Source organism: Pongo pygmaeus, chromosome 1 (assembly GCF_028885625.2).
Source record: "Pongo pygmaeus isolate AG05252 chromosome 1, NHGRI_mPonPyg2-v2.0_pri, whole genome shotgun sequence".
In the NCBI taxonomy this organism is placed as follows: Eukaryota; Metazoa; Chordata; class Mammalia; order Primates; family Hominidae; genus Pongo; species Pongo pygmaeus.
In genome coordinates, this window is record NC_072373.2 from 51681159 (window position 1) to 51702515 (window position 21357).

The 21357-nt window shown below is 39.4% G+C and overlaps 1 protein-coding gene across 1 annotated transcript; it reads right to left on the reverse strand.

Annotated features, from left to right (window-relative positions):
• Positions 1 to 3176: 3176 nt before the first annotated feature.
• C1H1orf53 (chromosome 1 C1orf53 homolog) lies at positions 3177 to 8092 on the reverse strand. The gene is made up of 3 exons (XM_054501861.2): positions 7644 to 8092; positions 4644 to 4745; positions 3177 to 3385 (listed from the first exon to the last, which is right to left on the reverse strand). The coding sequence occupies exons 1-3, from the start codon at positions 7905 to 7907 to the stop codon at positions 3314 to 3316; spliced, it is 438 nt and encodes a 145-aa protein (XP_054357836.1). The 5' UTR covers positions 7908 to 8092; the 3' UTR covers positions 3177 to 3313.
• Positions 8093 to 21357: the final 13265 nt, after the last annotated feature.

The window sequence follows — 21357 nt, forward strand, 5'->3', positions numbered from 1 at the left end:
GTATTTGGTAACGACATGCATTCTACACACACACACACACACACACACACGCAGGCGCACGCACACTGAAACGCGCACCAAAGCTCACACTTTAGAATACAAATTTCTGCTAGGAGGATGTGGTCGTTAAGGATCTTCCAATTCCTCTAGAGTCCATGATTCCTTGGTTAACACTGTCTTTTATGCCTGCAGTGTCAGGAAGGAAAGCCGTGAATCTGTGCGTTTTGTGTCATGAGCCCAGCCTCGAAGCTGTTTGTGGGGACAGAGGTCAACCCAGTGCCCTGGGCACCCCAGCACACATCAGAGCATCCAGAGGTCCAGGGTACGCTGGACATTACAGGGATAGCTCAGTCTCTTGGCTAAGGATAGCTGCGGGTTCTTCCCCAACCTTTTTCTCAGAAATCAGGCTCTTCACAGAGACTCGCAAAAAGGACGTAGACTTTCTCTGCCCTCCACCCCCGACTTAAATATCTTACTTTTTTAATGATGGGAGGGGATAGTTTTGGCATTCAGGATTATGTCTTAATTTTTGCATGGTAATGAAAAAATAGCACCGATTTTTCACTCCTTCACCACAGACATCCAATCCACAAACTAAGCTATGGCTTGAGTGTTAGAAAAGATGAAATGGCAGGTGTCAGCAAGGAGTGCAGGGCAAGGTTCCCTTTGCACTAGCCAGGGGCTGTGAGATCTCAAAGTGCTCATAGGAAGGCAACATGCCAATTGCCATTTGTCTGGTAGTGAGCTCTTTTCTCCAGCCTTGTCTGGAGACAAATCTAAGATCCGCAGATTTCTGACAGTGGAACTGTGTGTGTGGAATAGACTTTGCCAGTGCCTTTGGAGAAGGGGTGCTGCGCTGGAACAAAGAACTGCGCCAGGCCCAGGGAGCGCCTCCACTTCTCAGGGCGCTATTTCAAACACACCCTGTTTGGGAACCTTAAATTTTACTTGAAAAAATAAAAGCCTTTCTCTTCCCTGCTCTGTATAAAGAGTGGGGGCAGTGCTGCTGCTTGAAGAGAGAGGAGTGTGCATCATGATCCACCTGCCACGACAATCAACGCTGCAGGAATCTGTCTTCACACCCCACCCTGGCAACCCTCACGACAAGATTCCCCAGTTTCCGTTGGGTCGTTTCACATACGAAACAATCTAAAAATCATTTTCCCTTGATTTACTGCACCCTGGGGCAGAAGGAGTCTCCAGAAACCTTGAAAGTGAAGCAGCACCAGAGTTGATTTAAACTCTAAAGTCTCTAAGTAAGTCTCTATTTCTTGGCATCCACATGTGTTTGTATACACACACCTAATAAGAAACCTGAATTTTACTTTACAATGTGCGAATACAATATAGCTTAAAGCTCTTACAGGGATACCCATTTATGTGGCCATATTGTATTTAATGTGGGAGCACTCACCCCCGCTGCCACCTCTAATGTGTAGTTCACATGCATCCCTCTAGAACTACAGCAAACTTCAGCCCTCCTTCTGGCTCCAGGAGCAGGGAAGACTATAAGCATCTCTCCTCCCTAGTCCCCGCCACAGCCTTCCGGCAGCTCCTTTGCTGTTGTTGCCCTCAAGGCTTGAAGTTCTGCCAGGAAGAATTGCCAATAAGAATTATGAACGTCCCACATAAGGGTCCTCCGTGACAAACATCCTTTCTTTTTCAGCCAGTTTCCTACTACAGGAAGTGCACTGGGAAGAGGCAAGAGCTGCTGGTAGGAAGGAGGCATCTTTCCCACCTTCTAAGGGGCTTTCTCAGAACAGTCTTACCTCAGACCCCTTTTCAAAATGAATTTCCTTTCTTCGTTCCACCATTCTCCAGAAAGATGACATTTTAGACTCTTCTCTCTTGCAGGGGGAGGGGGCTGCTAAAGAAACACTATCTATCCCCCACACAGAAAATGGCCTTGTTAATCTTCAAATCGAGCAGAAAACATGAAACTAGCTGGTTGCTTCTTGACCAAAAAATGTGAAGGAAACTGGCTCCCAGGAATCCCTATGCTTTTCTGGAAAACTGCTTCAATTATCACAATGCTGATCACCTTCTCCTACTCCTCTGAAAGCAGTTTCAAGATAGGACAGTACCAGTCCACAGACACCACTCTTTTACATCCTGCTGTTACCTCTCAGGGCTCATGGGCAGTGTTACTTAGGGCACCATGGTTAGAGCACCAGCAAAAGTAGGGCACCAAAAAAGCCAACAATCTGGGGAGACATTTTAATAGTTGACATTTAAAAATAAAAGACATAATCAAAAGGAAAATTGGAACCTTATTGGGCTTCTTCTTGATCATTTCACGGTTAAGAATGGCTTTTATTTTGAATTGAATGTGGGAGAAGGTACCAAAACCTTTTGTTTGCTTAAGATTTCTAAAGCTCTTATTTGGGCCACAGGCAGAACCTGAGGCAGACCCCTGAGATGTCTGAGAACCTTTCAGATTCCACTGAGGGAAGGCTGGGAGTCAGCTCTGGGCAAAGCCAGTCTTCCAAGTGGGAAGCACCCTCATTTTTCTGAGCAGCTGCAACTGGTTAGCAAAGGGCTTCCTGGGGACTGCTGTCCTCATAGGAAGCAGAGAAGGTGTGGAAAGAAGCTCCTGTAAGCTCCTGACTCAGGCTGGAGACTGATGCCCAGGGGCATCACTGCAGTGAATGAAATAAGTGTACAGCTAATAAAATGTTCAAAGATAGATTTGCCTAGGAAGTGCCAAAAGAAATACAGGAGGAAAGGGTGGGGGAGAAAAGAAAGGATGGTCTAAGTGACACATCTTCAGCTGCCTGACCCTCGAGTCAAAATGATTTAAAGTTTTTATTGAAAGAACAGATGGAAGATGAGAGCATTTCTTGATGCAGGATGGCACTTCTTGGGCACTCACATGCTGCACGATATATTATATCAATCTCCGTATAGCTCAAGATATAAATAAAATGAAGAATATATGAAAACTCTTCTATTTGCCAGCAACCTCCCTGGAATTGCTAACACTGATGAGAAAACAGTAGGAGAACAGAGGCTAAGAAAAACCAGGAGCTACTAATGTGACCCGATTGCTACTATTTATTTAATGGAACAGCCATTATTTTCCTTCTTCAACATATGTGTCTGATAATGAAGCAAAAAGAAAGGAAAATAACTATCAATGTGCCATTTCAGAAACACACAAACATTTGTTAGCTTTTTCATTTTATTGATGTTCTTTTAATATATGTATTTAGGATTAAACTAGTGTTCAAGTACTAATAACCCAGCAATTCTGAATTAGGGCTTTATTTTTTTAAAAATACAAGCACAGTTAGGGAACAGAGATGAAATTTGGTCAAACATAAAAATATGAATTGAATTGCTTCTTTTTAGATGGATCTTTAACATTGACTTGACCATATGGACACTGCAGAAGAAATAAAATAAATTATTATTAAATTATTTAACAATCATCTTGAAAAAGCACACTTCTCATGGTGACAAAAAGAGACTGTGAACAATTTTATATAGATCATTTGAACTATCAGGTCCTGCAGACTAAGAGAAAAATATTGGCAACCTCAGGCAAATGGTCCTAATTAGGGTCCAAGAACTGTTTCCTAAATTCATCCTTCCAAATTTAAGAATTTTACTGTCAAAAAATCCACTTTTAGAAAATCCTCAAATCCTCAATTTACAAAAAGCTCTTATGCATTTGATTAGAAACAGCTAAGGGCACAGGAACATACATAAAACGGAAGGTTTCATTTTTAATCCTGGCTACAGTTAATACATGCATTTAGTGTCTATTCCTTAATTATAGAGTGGCTAGTTAAAGGAAATTACACCTTCTTGCACCAAAACATACAAAGTGTTCTGTAAACAGAGGTTGTTACTGTTTATAATCTTGACCCTATAACAATTTACCTCACTACTATGCCTTTAAAAAGTAATAGTGAAGAACTCATTCCCATTTATTTTTTGCTCATAATAGGGAAGGAGAGGTTTGTTTATCTTAATTAGTGAACACAGACAGGTATCTATTGAAATAAACATTTTAGGAAATGTACAGGCACTACATGCGGTTTAATCTAGTTTCACAGTTATTTCAAACACAGACTGGAAAAAAGCCACGGACCAGACAGAGGAAGGTAGTGGTGGTGGGGGGGAACAGAGAGACAGAGAGAGAGAGAGAGAGAGAGATGGAAAGAAGAGAGGAAAAAAGGGAGGGAGGGAAGGAAGGAAAGAAGAAAAGAAAAAATCATTATCTGAAGGAAACCTGCCTCTCAATGCTGGGTGAGTTTCTATTTACTCAACTAATAAAGAAGAGGGATCTAGTTTGCAACATTCTAGATTTCTTTTCCTGCCCTCTTTGTACTTGCCTAATGAAAACAACTTATTTGAAACCCCATGAAAAGTTTCCTTGTAATAAAGAGCTCCCATGAATTTCAAATCACAGCATTTCAAGGAACTGATGCTCACAGTGAAACTTTACAAAATTCCATTAACTTTAAAGGTCCTACGTTGGTACTAAGGACTTCATTGTCGTTGGCTAAAGTAGCTTGTGAAAAGTTCATTCCAGGTCTATTTGGCTTTTTTATTTGACTTGTTGTTCAAATAATAGGTATTTACGAAGTTACAGAAGCACCGCAAACTGCTGCTGTAATGCGAGAATTGCTACTCACATGTCTGCAAGCAGAGCCACAACATTCACCTCTTTGCAAGTGGGCAATCTGTGTGAGCACCACATAGCCAGTAGCTGGATCCACATAGTTTAGCTGGCCAGCCTGAAGTGCAATAAAATGAAACAATTCATTAATCTCAATATTCATCATATCTCCTCACCATAATGTCTACTCATAAAATACTGCAGAAAAATTTTAAACAATATTAAACTTCTTCCCAGCAGTTTTAGTGGCACTTGCAATTAAAGACCAAATGCACTCCAGCATTCTACACAATCCAACTTTATGTGACATAAGGAGAAAATATACAGTTTGAGAAAAATGAGAAGTTGATGGAAAAACAAGAACTCCTCTGTACCTAATAACTATGTAGCCACTGCTCTGATATTTTTCATTTGGTTTCTAGGTAACAAGCTTAATAACAGGTGATTTAAATGATTTTAAGAGCTTAAGAGGCTGAAAATGAACTTACACTCAGAAGTTGCAGTTGGAATTTCAGTACTTAAAATATGTGGATAATGATTTAAACTTACAGAAAAGGTGCTAATCAAAACCAACGGTCCTTATAGAAAAGTATTACCTTTGCTATTATTGAACACTTTCTTTACCTTCATGTGTTACCTCATTGCACATTTTATAGTTTTTTTTTTTTTTTGCTGGTGTGTTATTAGTTGTATTTTTAAGTGAAAAAAGTATTGTTTTAACATATTAACACACTGCTTTCACAAGTTTGATAAAAGAAACTTTTATTGTACTATTTCAAATGTCAAGGAAGTATATTCTATCTACATTCAAACATGACTTAAAACGGTGTCTCAAGTACTTTGTGGGAAGGGAAAAGTAAATAGCATAACCTTTTCTGTGGATTTGGGTCTTTTGGGTGATACTACTCAGCCTTGGGTTTTTGTAGAGGAACGTTCCCATGGACTTTTTGTATAACCTTTTTACCCCGCAGTAACTCAGTGCATCAACTTGTACAGAGCTTTTTTCATTAAAATACACATGAAACTTCCATGTCTTCTGACAAACACATTTTTGTATGAACCACCAACAACTTCTTCAGTGTCTTATTTAATGGCAGAATATTTTATTCTGGTTGAGATTTTAACCCAACATGTTTCATGAATAAAGTGTGTAGCAAAAGGACAGGTACAGTTGAAGTCTAGCCTCACTCTAAGGCATTCCAGCAAAGCTAGAGCAGGGCGGGGCAGCAGAAACCCGAGCAAGTCCCAAGGCTGGTCTGAGAGAGACTTGCCCAAGTCCAGGGGGACCACAGAAGCAGATTACATGAAATCAGGAGCATTCAGCACTACCTTAAAATGACCGATTGTCAGGACCTCACTTCTTTATTTATTTACGAAGCTCGTGTTTGGAGACTTGGAAGAAAAACAAAAAAACACTAGGAACTCTGTAGCAGGCTTCTTTTCACTTTTCATAGCTTCTGGGAGTCTTCTGAGGGCAATTATCTGGCAACCTGGAAGCCTAACAGATTGCTCCTGCGCATGCGCCTGCTCTACAGCTTTCCATGTTGATTGAGCACCTCTGAGCTTGCTGGCTGCCCACACAAACTTAATTTGTCATCAGTAAATGAGCCTCACGTAATGGTGGCCACAGACAAAGATGAGGCAAGGGTGCTGACAGTTTGACTGGAGAGCAAGATGTTCAGTGATGCGCATCGGTACCCGGAGAAAGGTAAGAGAGCTATCTGCCTTGAGGCTGGAAGAAGGACCATAGTGAGCGGGCTCTGATTTGTCGAAAAAGAAAAACAAGCAGCTTGTTATTTACTGGGCTTACTTATGGTCTCCTGGATAGTCATTTAACCTGTGATACTGACACTGATGAAACAAGTGTGAATTTCCCGAATGAGAAAAACTTCCTTTCCTTCCCTAGACTGAAAATTTCTTCACATGATACTGGTGTTTGCTCTAAAGAGAATGAAACTTTTCTTTAATATCCACCATATCTATATGGTGAAGTATGAGAACAAATTATATACATTATTTTTAAAAGGAGAGCATAAACAAGAACAATCAAAAGCTGCCAGTCACTTCCTAATGAGTCTTTATTCAGTTTCAGCACTTGAATGGGTCAGACCGACAGTGGATTCTCAGGGCCTACTGTCATTATTTAAATAAGTCTATTTTAGGCAACCTCCGGGATTTTCTTCTCTACCCCTTTGGCTCAAGTCATACCATATAATAATATTAGTCCCATCAAGTACTGGAGGCACACACACACAGCTTATTAAATGGGTTCACTTCATACTGCTTTTCTATCTTTATTATAGGCAATTTCTCTTTTTTTCTGTTTCTTTTGTAAAGGTAACCATGCTGCCTTTAAACTCACGCAGACTGTGTTAGAAGGCGTAAAGGGAGACAAGTTTAGATACTGGTACTAACAGACAATTGTCAAATCCGCAAAACAGGAGAAAACAGCTGAGTGTCTACAAATGCCAGATTGTAGTTCCCTCTGCTCCGTTAAGAGTTAAGAGAAAGGACAAGAAGGCAATGGAAAAATTAAAATAAATGTGTCAATGTCTTTTTTTTTCACTCTAAGAATCACTGGATGGCTAAGTGTTCAACTGACAATGCAGAAAAACACACAACACATTTTTGTTGTGACTTCTCAGTCCCTCCTCCTTCTCCATCAATTCCTTAACACCCCCTTCCGCAACACACACACATACACCACAAAAGAGTGGCAGTGGCTCCCACACTGCGACAGGAGTTTAGCTCGGACGCTGATCGGAAAACAAATCACACTCATACTCAAGACAGATACAGGGTAAATAAACCCTTTGTCTGGAACCCGAACTGTGGCCAGTTTTCCCGCGAAAAGGTTGGGGCTGGAAGCTCGTGTGCGTGCGCGCGTGTCGCCCGAGACAGGACCGCGCCGGTGTCCAGCAACCTTTGCCTCTGCCGGGCGGCCTCCGGGTCCGGAGAGGCCCGGGATGCGCAGGCGCGCCGAGCCCGGGGCGGGGCGGACAAGAGGGAGTCTCACCGCGCAGGCGGCAGCGTGGAGCTCCGCGATCCGTCGCTCCGCCGCGGTTAACTCTTCGCTCACCGAAGGCCTCGCCGCTCTCTCCGGCCTACCGGGCGTGCTGGGCGCGGAGCCGCCGCAGTTTCCCTCGTTAGCAGGGCAGAGGGTTAAGCTGAGCTGCTGTCGGAACCCAGCTTGTACCCAGAGAGGTGCTGGCGGCGGGGCGGCGGAAGGTTGCCTCCAGAGCGCGGGACCCGCCCGTGTCCAGATCTGCCTGGCCGCCATGCCGCCGCCGGCCTTGGGAGGCGGAGCACCTGGCGCTGGGGCCCGGAGGGGCGACCAACGCGGGCCTGGGCGCGGCGAGCCGGTCTTGGGCAGCTCGTGGCCACCGCTGCGTGGGGTCGGTTCGCGCTGCCGGGGCAGCAGGTGGAGGCGGACGGACTGAGCCTTCTGCCTTCACCACCGGGCCCGCTGCGGAAATAAAATGGGCTTTTAAGGCAGCTAACGAGGCTCTGATGAGCTGCCTGGACGGGGAAGAGCCTGGTGTTTCCATATCTTTGGACTTAAATTCTAAGCTCTTCTTCTCCCCCCGCGCCCACCCAGCTGAAAGGTGGACATTTTTTGTTATGTCAAACTGGACTTGGGATCATTCAGTATAATCTCCACAACTGTTAAGATCCCAGAAAGTGATCAAAAGACCCGAGGTTTGTGAATAACCACCTTGGGCCTATGCAGAAAAGGCTGAGTGTTTCCAGGTAATATGTGATAGGAATAAAGGTGGAAGCGGAGCCTTCTTTGCTTGGTTCTTTGGCCCACCCTAGAATGAGGGCCAAAAGTAAAATCGCACACTGAGTAAGAAAAGGTGTTGTGTTCATGTTGCTGAATATTTACAAAATCCAACCTAAAGCTATTATCTCCTTTCTGATGGATGAAAGTGATCTTGATACCGTCACAGAATTGAATTTGAGAAAATTACGGCAAGCCTGGGAGGTAATTTCAGGTGTTAGGATTAAATTAACACCACCCCATCTTCCTACCCCCAGTCTGGGTTTCAAGAAAAGGAGGGCTGAAGAGTACCAATTTTGTTAGTGCTCCTCAATACTGAAGAACTGAGGGCAGGAACTGATCTTTGAGGACACAAGTAGATTATTCAGTTGTACAGGAGAAAGGCGACTAAGCCACTGTAGACTATCGCTACGTGTTTTTTGGTTTCTGTGTTTACCATGCAACCCTGTAGTCATATTTTCATTTTCTTAAATCTTAGTAGGAGGTGATCGAAACAACCCTATTGGTTCATTAAAAATCTCAGTGAATTAATAAATTGGAATTCTGTTTTGCAAATTGATTTTGTTGGAATAAAAAATTAGGATCTGGAGACTGTTAAGTAATCTGAGGAGAGTTTAAAATCTGGAAAGTGAAGGAGGGACCCTAGAGAAAGCTGTAGAAGAGCGGGACCAAACTTGAGATCACCAAAAATGAACAACTGTAATGTTATTCACGTTCACCATAAGTCAGGTCCCCGCACCAACAAAAACCTGAGATTGATTTATTGCATTGTCTTTAAAATTAAGGATCAGGATCCACTAATAGGCCATGACATCGATTAAATAGAAAATAAATAGAACTATCTTATGTAGGAAGAGTACATATTGTTACATGAAACTTCTTTTGGTGGAGATGAGAGGGTGGAAGTGACTGTACAGGGCTTGAACAACAGAGATCTTGTGGGTAACAGAATAATTCTGTATCTTGACCATGATGATTACAAAAATTTACATGTGATAAGATGCCATGGAGCTATACATACATTGTTTTAATGTCAAATCCCTGGTTTTCATATTGTAAGCATGTAAGGTGTAAGCATTGGGGGAACCTGGGTGAAGTATATACAGTACCATATCTGCAACTGCATGTGAACCTATAATTATTTCAAAATCTAAAAACAGTAATTTTTTTTTTTTTTTTTGAGACAAGAGTCTCACTCTGTTGCCAAGGCTAGAGTGCAGTGGTGCAGTCATAGCTCACTGCAATCTCTAACTCCTGATTTCACGTCATCCTCCTACCTCAGCCTCCTGAGTAGCTGGAACTACAGGTGTGTGCCACCATGCTTGGCTAACTTTTTATTTGTAGACATGGGGTCTCCCAGTGTTGCGCAGGCTGCTCTTGAACTCGTAGGTTCAAGGGATCCTCCCACCTTGGCTTCCTAAAGTGCTGTGATTACAGGTGTGAGCCACCACACCTGGCTTAAAAACAGCAATTTTAAAGAGATGTAGAAATGGATTTCAGATTATTTTGTAAGGCAGATTACTGAATTAACCAAAATTAACCTTTTTTTTTTCTGTCTTCTCCATTCCCAGTATCATTTAGATTTTGAATAGCTTATCTGCCCCCTTCAATTTTCATTTGATCTTCATACTTTAGAGTTGGTGTCGTTTCTCACCAAGTAACTTTCATTCATTATGTCTCTTGTTTTAGAAAGCCTCCTCAGGGCTTTACCCTTAGTTTATTCTATCATGTGTTCATTTCTCAGATTCTCTGTGCTCAAAGTAGACAAAACTGTATGAAAGTCGGGCACTAAGTCCCACCTTAGAGTGGTACATAAAGTTTGAACTTTATTTACAAAGCATTTACATTTAGATTTGCTCTAGAAAGAGTCATTTTGTGCCACAACTCTGTGCGTAACATGTAATATTTGATATATTTTATAACATTTATTATATCATTTGGGATATTTGTGTTAATATTGAACGTGCTTGTTATGATGGAGGTGAGGAGATCAGAGAAATGCATTCCCCTAGATTTCATTGATATTAATTTTTAGGTATGTTAGGACTCTCTAGGTTGCAAGATATAGATTATACAACTCAATCTGGTTACAATAAAAGGAATGTGTTTGCTCATATAACCATGAAGCATGACTTGATTCAGGATTCACCAGGGCTTGGTTTTCATTTTTCTGCTTAGCCTCTTCAATGCTAATTCTCTTTTCAGGCAGGCGTTTTTCTCAATGGTGAAATATAGCTGCAGACAGCTCCCATGGTTTCATCCTTTCTGGTCCTTGTCCAAGTTAAAAAAAAAAAAAAAAATCATGTTATGAAGCTCTAGGATAAGAGAAGCCCTTTTTCCCTCCTGAAAGTTCTGTCAGCCATATCTTTATCATGTGCCCATTTCAGAACCAGTCTTTTGAGTATAGATTATACTTAAGCCACTCAGGGCCTATCCCTGGATCTGCCTATGGTCAACCAACCCAAACGTATTGCTGAAAATGGCCTGTATTAGTGCTGAGGACACAATTCACAAAAGTCCACTACAGTGTGACTTTCAAAAGGAAAGAAAATTCCACCAGCCCACCCAGTACTTTTTAATACTTAGCATTTAAATGTTCATTTTTAAAGTTTTTTTATGTTCCTCTGTGCCCTCTAGAAGCCTTCCTTTGATTTCTCACAATTATTTGTGCCATTTCAACTTTTTATATTTTTTGCATTGTTTTCCCAACAGATCATAAGATAATAGGGGACATGTCATTTTCATCTTTTTATCTCCAAGCCCAACTTGTACTTCTGCAGAAAGTATTATGGTACATAGTGAATAATGAATAATGAATTTTTGAATGGATAAATGAGTCAGCAGTTTTTTATTCTCAAATACATATTCCTAATTACTGGACAAAAATGTCATGAAATTTTTATTAAATTTCTATACATAGTATTGCGTATTTGAACATATATAGTTGCAAATATTTCTTTAAAACACTAAGTGAAAAGAGGTACTAAATCTGAAATCTTATTAAATTATTTTATTAAATACAGCGAGCTATTTTACTGACAAACAAGACAGATGCATATATTAAATGATCTGATCTAAGCCCTTGAAATGCTGCCTTTAATTGACTTTAAATGTCATCTTTTAATGAATTATGAATGTATTGAGCTGATAGTGGACAAATTATTACTGGAGCCACAGAGCTACCAACAGACTTCTTGTCCATTTACTGCCTGTTTTGCACACTTCCATTTGGACACTGATTATGTATTTCGTGTTTTCCAAATAGCCGAATGGTGTGTTATGACGTGTCATGCTCCATGTAGAGTGGATTTTCACTATCAATTCTTATGATTGAGAGCAAATGTTACATGCCCCTAAGGTTGCCTATAGGGAATCTTTGTTTCATTTAATCGGACATCCAGTGGCACACTTTGTTTCACAGAGCTGGTCTTAGAAAATTCTTTTGGGAATTATAACCATTTCTATTTGCAAGCCCAGCAAATCTCTGCTGACTTCACAGAAGATGCTGCTCCACCAGTGTTACATGCCTAGAGCACTGCTGCATTTGGCGCCCATCTTTCCATTTTGTTTTTGTTATCTTGGACGAGTATAGATGAGCTATATAATATGAAGTAATCTAGCCATTTCATCTCCTCATCCATTCAGTCACTCTCTAATGGAATGGTAGTCTGGCTTCTACCTGCACTGCCAATTTGAAGTGTTACTAAATCCAGTGCACTTATACAGTACTTCCCTAACTAACACTCCTTGTACTTTTAAGGTGGTCAGTTGTCTGCCCCTCAAAGCTATTCTCTTGACTTCTTGGACCCCATATTCTTAAAATTTGCTTTTTATTTTTAGGATTATTCTTTGAATTTTTAAAGAGCCCTTCTTCTCTCCTCTTCATCCTTAAATGTTGATTTTCTTCAGATTTCTTCAGCAATTCTCAGCCCACTGCTCTCACTGTATAATACTTCTCCAAGTGATTTTACCCATGCTTATGTTTTTAACCTATTACCATGTAATGATTCTTCATCGGGTTCAAAGCTTTTGAGAGCAACACATCTATCTAGCCATCTGCCTGCTAGACATACATGTTTAAAATTACGCCAAACTCATCGTATCCAAAACAGACTTAATCACCATTACCTTTGAAATCTTACTTTCCCATTTATTTTCAATTGTAAAGGCATGGGTGCCCAATCATTCATCAAATTCAGAGATCTTGGAGTAATTCTACACTTTTTCTACATCTCTCCATCCAGACCATCACCAAGTCTTGTCAGTTTTGTCTGTAAAGTCTCAAATTGTCTCTAATTTGTCAAAAAGTCTCAAGTTGGTCCTTTCCTTTGCTTCTATCATTGTTCATTATCTGTATCATTATCATTTCTTTCCTCTGACTACAACTATAACACAATGGTTTCTTAATGGAAATAATATATAAGGAGGGCTTACTGTGTATCAGGTTTATTATTCATATTTTGCACATGCTGTTTAGTCTGACAAAAAATACCCTATTCTTATCTCCACCTCAGTCTTCAGCTCATGTCTTTGATGAAGTTATACCTGTTTTTAAAGCCTCAGCCTATGTGTCACCTTCTCTAGTGAGCTTTTCCTGACTGCTTACTCAGCTCCTTGTCTCCTTTCCCCAGTCTTCTTTGCAGGTTGGCTAGGCATGCCACCCCAAGGCTCCCATAATATCCAAAGCATGACTCTACATTTGCACTTTCCTATTGTATAATTTTATGTTTATGAGTTTTTACTGCTAGACTGTGAGGTCTTTAAGGATAAAGATTGTCTTAATAATCTGTATCTCCAGTAGCACAAGTTCATAGGAAATGCTTAAAAAATGCTTGTTTAAATGAATAGATGAATGAATAATGGCAGCAAAAACCTACATATGAGTAACATAGCAAATAAATTATACAAATGTATTTTTCCTTAATATTTTATGGTTATGAAGCAGTATTGGGTTTTGCCAGTACATTAGTTGTTCTCTGGCTATTGTTTATGAGACACAATATACTAAAATAACAACATAACTGTGATTTTATTTGGAAATCCATTTAGTAAGTTCCCCCAAACAGTCATTGAATTAATGGTAAGTGCAGTGTATGAGCTGCATTCCAAATGAAGTAAGTGTATGTTGACAGTGAAGTGTAGCCTTGTTAACCCTGAACAATCATTTCAATTATAAACTACATGTACACAATCACTGTCACATAAAATATCCAGACTAATTACTTCTAGCCCTTTTGCTATGCAAGTATAAGAAATGAAACGTACTCTTAGGTATATTTAGTATAACAGTGAAATCTCCAGGAACATCGTTAGAAAAAAAAAAGGAAGAATTTTTACATTATTAAGATAAATGGATTAGCATCGTGCTTTTAAAATTGCATGGGCAGCCACTGTTTTGTAGGATTTCCCATATACCAACACATTTGTAACAGATCTTGGTTAAGGCCATAAATACAACATACAAATTGGAGCGTTGTTCTCTGCACTCTTGTTGCTGCCTGAGGGAGAAAACCATGTCCACTGTTCCATGACTGGAATGAAAGGCACACTGAGTTTTAGGTCAAATATCCATGACATTGACGTGTATGACTAGTCTACTGAGTATGATACATGTTAATATCTTCCCAGTGGTGGGCACGAGTGATATGCCTCAGTGATCAACACAGCATGCACAACCCCTTTAGGTTTTCTACAGGTGTAAAATTGAAATTGATGCATCTTTGAAATCCTGTGGAATGTAATTCTTCTGTGCAGTTAAACTGTACTATTGCTATGTGAGTTTTCTTCTTTGTATAATTCTGTAAGAATGTCATCAACATCAGTTGCTCCATCTGATGATATTTTTGATGGCACATTTCAGACAGCATTATTATGAGCTAAACCTGTTTGCATTGCATTGTTGGACCAATAAAAATAGAAAAAGCAAAGTTTCATGGCTGACTGAGTGCTGCAAAATATAAGTGCTATGCCCACATTGTGATTTCTGAAATGGTCAGTGGTACATTTGTAACATAATTGTGTAATTCATATACGATCTAAGTTTTATGATAGAAACATGTATATTCTGCCTATCATCTTATTCCACTGTTAAGGACAGTGACTCACCCATAATTCACTGAAGGAATATGTTCTTGAGTGGTAGCATGGAATGTTGAAAGAGCATTGTCTTTGAAGGCATGAAGACGTGAATTGAATCTTAACCTATCCACTTTCTAATTCTGTGACATTGAGATTATTTAAACTAAACCTTTGTTTTCTCCTCTGTGGAATGTGAATAGTATCTCAAAGCTGAATTATTGTGAAGGTTAAATGACATATATAAAACATCTGTCATGGTGTCTGGCACATAGTGGGAGCTCATAAATATTAGCTGTTGTTACTACTGAACTGGGAAACCACTTTTGTGCTTTTAGCCTTTTTGTATGTTAGCCTTCAGCTGCTTAATAGTTGCCTGTTTCACCATCAATCCTTAATGAGATGAGGCTTAGGTTGTTTGAATGATGACTTTTTTTTTTTTAATAAATGACAAAAGCTTGCTATATACCTACATAATCAAACAGGTTTTTCCATTAATTAAAAGCTTTGTACAGTGAGCTAAAATTATATGTTAAGATTCCAGAGATCATGTTTCCAAAGCATATTGACTGTAAGAATATAAATAACCTACTCCTTGAGTAGCCCTAAATAGTTATAGACAGTAAGTGATAAAGGTATTCAGAATAGGGATATATCTTTATAAGTTTCTTGGTGAGAAAAAGTTGTATGACAGAAGAAGAATTTGAACTGAGTATTAAAGAATGTTTATAATTTTGCTAAGAGCTATGAATTAACACCTTATTTTTGGCAAGAAAAAGATTTGAAGAAGAGAGGTTTTGTGGAGGCTATTAGGATGCTTTTGGTTACAAGTGACAGCAAATGGCAACTCTCTTTGCATAAAATGAGAACATTGATCATGTCACAAAACAAGAAGTCCAGAGCTAAGTGCTGCAGGGTAGCCTGACTCGATGGCTTTGTAGCAGCCCCAAGGGCCTAAGTTCTTTGTCTTTCGCCCTGGCATTCTGAGTGAGCCCACCTGATACTCTTATTGCTTGCCTTAGAATGACAGCCTGGCTTGCTGCAGTTTCAGGCATCATATCCAGACATGGCAATGTTCAGTTGATATAGTTTGGATGTTTTGTCCCCTCCAAATCTCATGTTGAAATGTGACCTCCAGTGTTGGAGATGGGCCTAATGGGAGGTGTCTGGGTCTTGGGGACAGATTCCTCATGAATGGTTTCAAGTTGTCCTCAAAGCAATGAGCGAGTTCTCACTATGAGTTCACACAAGATCTGGTTGTTTAAGAGAGCCTGGCACCTCCTTCCTTTCCCTCTCGTGTGCTTTCTCTCTCCTCTCCTCTCCTCGCTCTTGCTCTCTCACCATGTGAAATGCTGGCTCCCACTGGTTCACACTTTGCCCTCTACCATGATTGGAAGCTTCCTGAAGCCTCATCAGGAGAAGATGCTGGCACTGTGTTTCTTGTACACCCTGCAGAACTGTGAGCCAAAATAAGCCTCTTTTCTTTATACATTATCCAGCCTTAGGTAGTCCTTTATAGCAATACAGATGGACTGTCACACCAGGGAAAGAGGAAGGATGAGTTTTCTTGTGCCTCTTAAATTTTATTATGGATATGCAAACACACATACAAATATGAAGAGAGTATAACCAATACCCATATTCCTGTTACCCAGTTGAAAACGTTAGAAACACAGTTTTAACTCCCTGTGCATACCACTCCAAGCATATATCTGTTCCCCACATTCTGAATTTATCATTTCTGGTGTGCTATGGCTTTAGTATATATGGTCCTCCAAAATTTGTGTGTTGAAACCTAATCAATAATGTGATGGTATTAGAAGGTGGAGCCTCTGGGAGGTGACTAGGTCATAAGCACTCTACCTTCATGAATGGGACTAATGTCCTTATAAAAAGACTGGAGGGAAGTAGCTAGGTTCTTTTACCCTTCCCTGCCTTCTGCCTTGTGAAGACACAGTGTTCATTCCTTTTTGTCCCTGTTTTTGTTCATTCCTTTTTGTCCCCCTTTTGCACCCATGTGAGGGTGCAGCAAGAGGCACCATCTTGGAAACAGCAGCCTGCACCAGGCGTTGAATCTGCTGGCACCTTGATCTTGGACTTACCAGCCTCCAGAACTGTGATAAATAAATTCCTGTTATTTATAAATTACCCAGTATCAAATATTTTGTTGCAGCAGAAACAGACTAAGATACCATACATCCCTTTCACTACATGTATATCCCTCAACAATGTAGTATTGCTCCTCAACAATATAGTATTGCTCAACAATATAGTATCCCTCAACAATTAGTATTGCTTTTTATGTTGTTCAGCTTTACATAAATGATTTCATACAGCTATACAACCTTATAAAACTTGATTTTTCAGTTAACTTTGTGAGATGCACCTATGTTAATTCATGTAGCTTTAGCACATCCTTTTCATCATGTATAGGATTCTATTTTGTAAATATAGCTAAAAGTGTTCAACATTAATAATTGGGAATGTAAATCAAAACTATAATGAGATATTATATCTATTAGGATGGTTATCCAAAAATAATAATAAAATGAAAATAACAAGTGTTGGCAACGATATGGAGGAAAGGGAACCCTAACATACACTGTCAGTGAGAACGTGAATTGGTACAGCCACTATGGGAAACAATATGAAGACTTCTCAAAAAATTAATAATAGAACTACAGTATGATCCAGCAATCCCACTTCTGGTTATTTATCCAAAGGAATTGAAATCAGGATCTTGAAGAGATACCCATATTTATTGCAGCATTATTCAGAACAACCAAGACACAGAAGCAACCACAATGTTCAACAGATGAATGGATAAAGAAAATGTGGTATATACGTATGATGGAGTACTACTCAGCCATAAGGAGGAAGTCCTGCAATATGGGACAACATTAAGGAAGCTGGGGGACATTACGCTAAGTGAAATAAGACAGTCACAGAAGGACAACATGATACCACTTATATGGGAAATCTAAAGGAGTCAAACTCAAAGAAGCAGAGATAGAATAGTTGCTAGGGATTTGGGGGAGGGGAAAACAGAGAGGTATTAGTCAAAGAGTACAAAGTTCCAGTTACACGAGATGAGTAAGTCCTAGTGATATACTGTACATCATAGTGTCTATAGTTAGCAATAATGTATACTGAAACATTGCAAAGAGATTAGATCTTAAAGTTCTCACCACAAAAAAAAAAAAAAAAAGGTGAGGTGTTGGATATGCAAATTAGCTTGATTTAATCATTTAACAATAAATACATATAGGAAAACATCACATTGTACACTGTAAATATAAGCTTCTGTCAATTCTACCTTGATAAAGCTGCAAAGGGGAAAAAGTTTATTTTTTACTTATCCAAAATCAACTGTTGATATTTCTCATCAGTCAGTTCTCCTGGACAGTTTTCCATTAAGTAGTAATCCAAGAAATCGGGCTCCTTTTATTTTTTGCTGCAATTATTTGTAAGATATATCCTTTAAGTTTGGTGAAAGATACATAACCTGCTCAGGCTGGAAGTGAGTTTACTTCACTCACCATTCATATTCCCTCATTCTTCAACTCTACTTTCCATTCCTGACTTACCACTGTTATCCTTTGCTCTTCACACCTTTCTTTAACACAGGAAAATTTATATGTCCGTTCTCCCACCAGTTCCCAACACAATGAGCTATAACAGCCTTAAGGAATAGAGACACACCTACTAGCTCCTGTTGCAGTACCCAAATTAAATCCTTATATATGGTCGAGATGCCCTAATATTTATATAGTCTCACATAATTTTTGAAGTACATTCAGAAACTATAATTTTTACATTCTTTTAAGATAAGTATTAAATATATAATCATCTCAATTTTACAAATGAGAGAACTGGTCTTTATCACACTATCAAATATATTTAAGGGCACCAAATCCTTGCCTTTTTCTCCCGTAACTTATCCTATATCCAACTGAATCACCAAATTCTATTTATTCTTCTCTCATAATTTGTCTCCCTTCCTTTGAATTTCTATTGTAATTTAACATGGTTTAGTTCATTATCATTTCATGCCTAAGTTACTGCAAAACTCCCTAAATTATAATTACTGCCTCTAGTCTCTTCCCTCTTTAATTCATTCTCAACACTTTTTACAAAATAGTACACACATTTTTATTGTCGTTTTCTGGTTCAGAAATCCTCAATATCACAACTGTACATGTAGGATAAAATATTAACTAATTACCTAGGCTTTTGTGGTACTCCCACACCTTGATGCCTCAAATACCTGTTCAGTCTTATGTTCTGCTGCCTTTTAATTCAAACACAAGGTTCTAGTCAGACTAATCTGCCCAGTCTCCCCTAAATTATCCATATTGCAGACATGCTGTTTTTGTCTCCCCAAAAGCTATTCCCCCATTCCCCAATTTTGTTTCATTGTCCATCACTCTCCTATGTGTCCCTGAGGTAAATCCTGACTAGTCTTTAATTAAATTTTGGAAACCACACTTTTCTTGCCATTGATTGATTTATGCAAGCAAGTGGCCAATGACACGTGAGAGGAAATTCTGCAGGGAGACTACTGGGAAAGATTTTCTTAAGGGAATTTTGGTTTCCAAGAATATGGCATAGTAGATATCCTTAAAATGGAAAAATAAAACTATATCTTAAAAATGTATAGCTGAGCCTACATAAAATAGAGAAAATCTAGGCATTAAAAATTGAAAACTGAGCTAAATATTAGAGAGGTAATTTGTCTCTGGCACTACTGTTGCCATGGAGAAATTTGTCAGTCTTTATAACCATGATGATTGGGTTTTAGCGTCTGAATGGAGTCAGGAGTAAGAGCCTTGGCCTGTGCCAGGCGAGGAATTTAAGCCAAGATCCCTTTGTAAAATTGGAACATTCAAAGAGCTATACCCTTAGTCAGGCCAGGACTAGGGTGAAGCAAGTAAGGAACATACCTTAGTCACAGACTGGCCCTTAGTGAATGGGTGTACTATAAACTAAATCTACCTTCCAGTCATGGGACAAGGCAGAACACTTGTCTATCTCTGTCTAAGCTCCCCTGAAAATTTATGAAGAGATGTCCGCCCACACATGAGTTTGAGACTAAAAGTTATGTTTCCTAAGTAAAACCCACATCAGGAAAACACTAGTCCAGTAAAATCCAATAACAAGAACTTGTCTTAGGTTGGTAAAATCCCTGATTGCTTGAGAGAAGCAAGAAGAGAGAAATAAATTATCTCTAGAGAATTTACAAAAAAAAAATGAACCTTAATCCTTGTCTCACAAGATTCCTATAGAAAAAGCCCTGCTGGGCCGGGCGTGGTGGCTCACACCTGTAATCCCAGCATTTTGGGAGGCCGAGGCAGTCGGATCATGAGGTCAGGAGATCGAGACCATCCTGGCTAACACAGTGAAACCCTGTCTCTACTAAAAACACAAAAAATTAGCCGGGTGTTGTGGCAGGCACCTGTAGTCTCAGCTACTTGGGAGGCTGAGGCAGGAGAATGGCGTGAACTCGGGAGGCAGAGGTTGCAGTGAGCTGAGATTGTGCCACTGCACTCCAGCCTGGGTGACAGAGTGAGACTCTGTCTCAAAAAAAAAAAAGAAAAAAAAAAAGCCCTGCTGAACATAATCCTACAGCCCAAAATTACAAAACACATGAGGAATTCGGGCATCATGTAAACACAAATAACAAACAGCGTAATTTGACAACCAAAATTTCCAAAAATGAAATTACTGATGTTAAGAGAAAAACATTCGACAAATTAAACAGAGTTTAAATAAGCAAAGAACAATTTATGAATCAGGCAGCCCCCAGAACCAGAACAGGTTCAGATAAACTCCAGGGCTGCCACATGGTTGGATCACATTTATGGAGAGGAAAAAAAAAGTTGCATACAGAAGACAGAAGTAAGGTACAGAAACAGCTGGATTGGTTACAGCTAGGTGTTTACCTTATATGAACCTTACATAATTTTACCTCATATAATTTGAACAGTTGGCTGCCTATGGTTGACTAAATTTTAGCTACTGTGATTGGCCGATACTCCAATACTTGTTACAAGAGTAGGTTACATTCTGCTTACACATCACGTTTTGTTACAGTTTATTATGTATGCAGAAACCTGTAGGCCAAATTTAAAATACGTAAGGAGGCAGTCTTAGGCCAAACTTAATTTAATAGTGGATACAGAATATAAAATAATGCTTTAAATTTGTAAGGAAATAAGAGTTAGAATTGGAACATGAGAAAGGAACAGGATAAAAGATTTTAAAAAGCCAGATAGATTTAAACAACAACTAAATGAAAATTCATCAATGAAAAGAAGAATAGCTAACATTAAAAACTCAATGAGTGGGTTAAAGAGCAGGTTCAGCACAAGTGAAACAATAATTCGTTAATTAGAATTAGAGAAACAGGAAGTGGTGACTTGTGCCTATAGTCTTAGCTACTCAGGAGGCTAAGGTGAGAAGATTGCTTAAGCCCAGGAATTTGAGACCAATCTGAGCAACATAGTGAGACGTCATCTCTGAAAAAAAAAAAACTAATAATAAAAGAATTTGAATTAATCAAGAATTAGAAAAAATATTCATATACAAGGAAATCCAGAATGAAGCACAGAAAGAGCAAGAAATGTAAGGTTTTAAATCGGGTAAAGAGACATAGAAGACAGAATTAGAAGATCTATAATATAGATCTTCTAAAAGGCGATAATGGAGAGAATAGGAAAGAACAGCAAGAATTTTGTTCTGTAATGGCTGGGCACAGTGGCTCATGCCTGTAATCCCAGCACTTTGGGAGTCCAAGGTGGGTGGATCACTTTAGGCCAGGAGTTCAAGACCAGTCTGGCCAACATGGTGAAACACCGTGTCTACTAAAAAAATA

Excerpts from the sequence above, each read along its gene's own strand:
- C1H1orf53 (XM_054501861.2), bottom strand. The coding sequence starts at position 7,907 with ATGGCGGCCAGGCAGATCTGGACACGGGCGGGTCCCGCGCTCTGGAGG. Across the intron at positions 4,746-7,643 it reads TCCACGCTGCCGCCTGCGCG|GCTGGCCAGCTAAACTATGT; the intron begins GTGAGACTCCCT and ends ATTGCACTTCAG. Across the intron at positions 3,386-4,643 it reads GTGGCTCTGCTTGCAGACAT|TGTCCATATGGTCAAGTCAA; the intron begins GTGAGTAGCAAT and ends TTTCTTCTGCAG.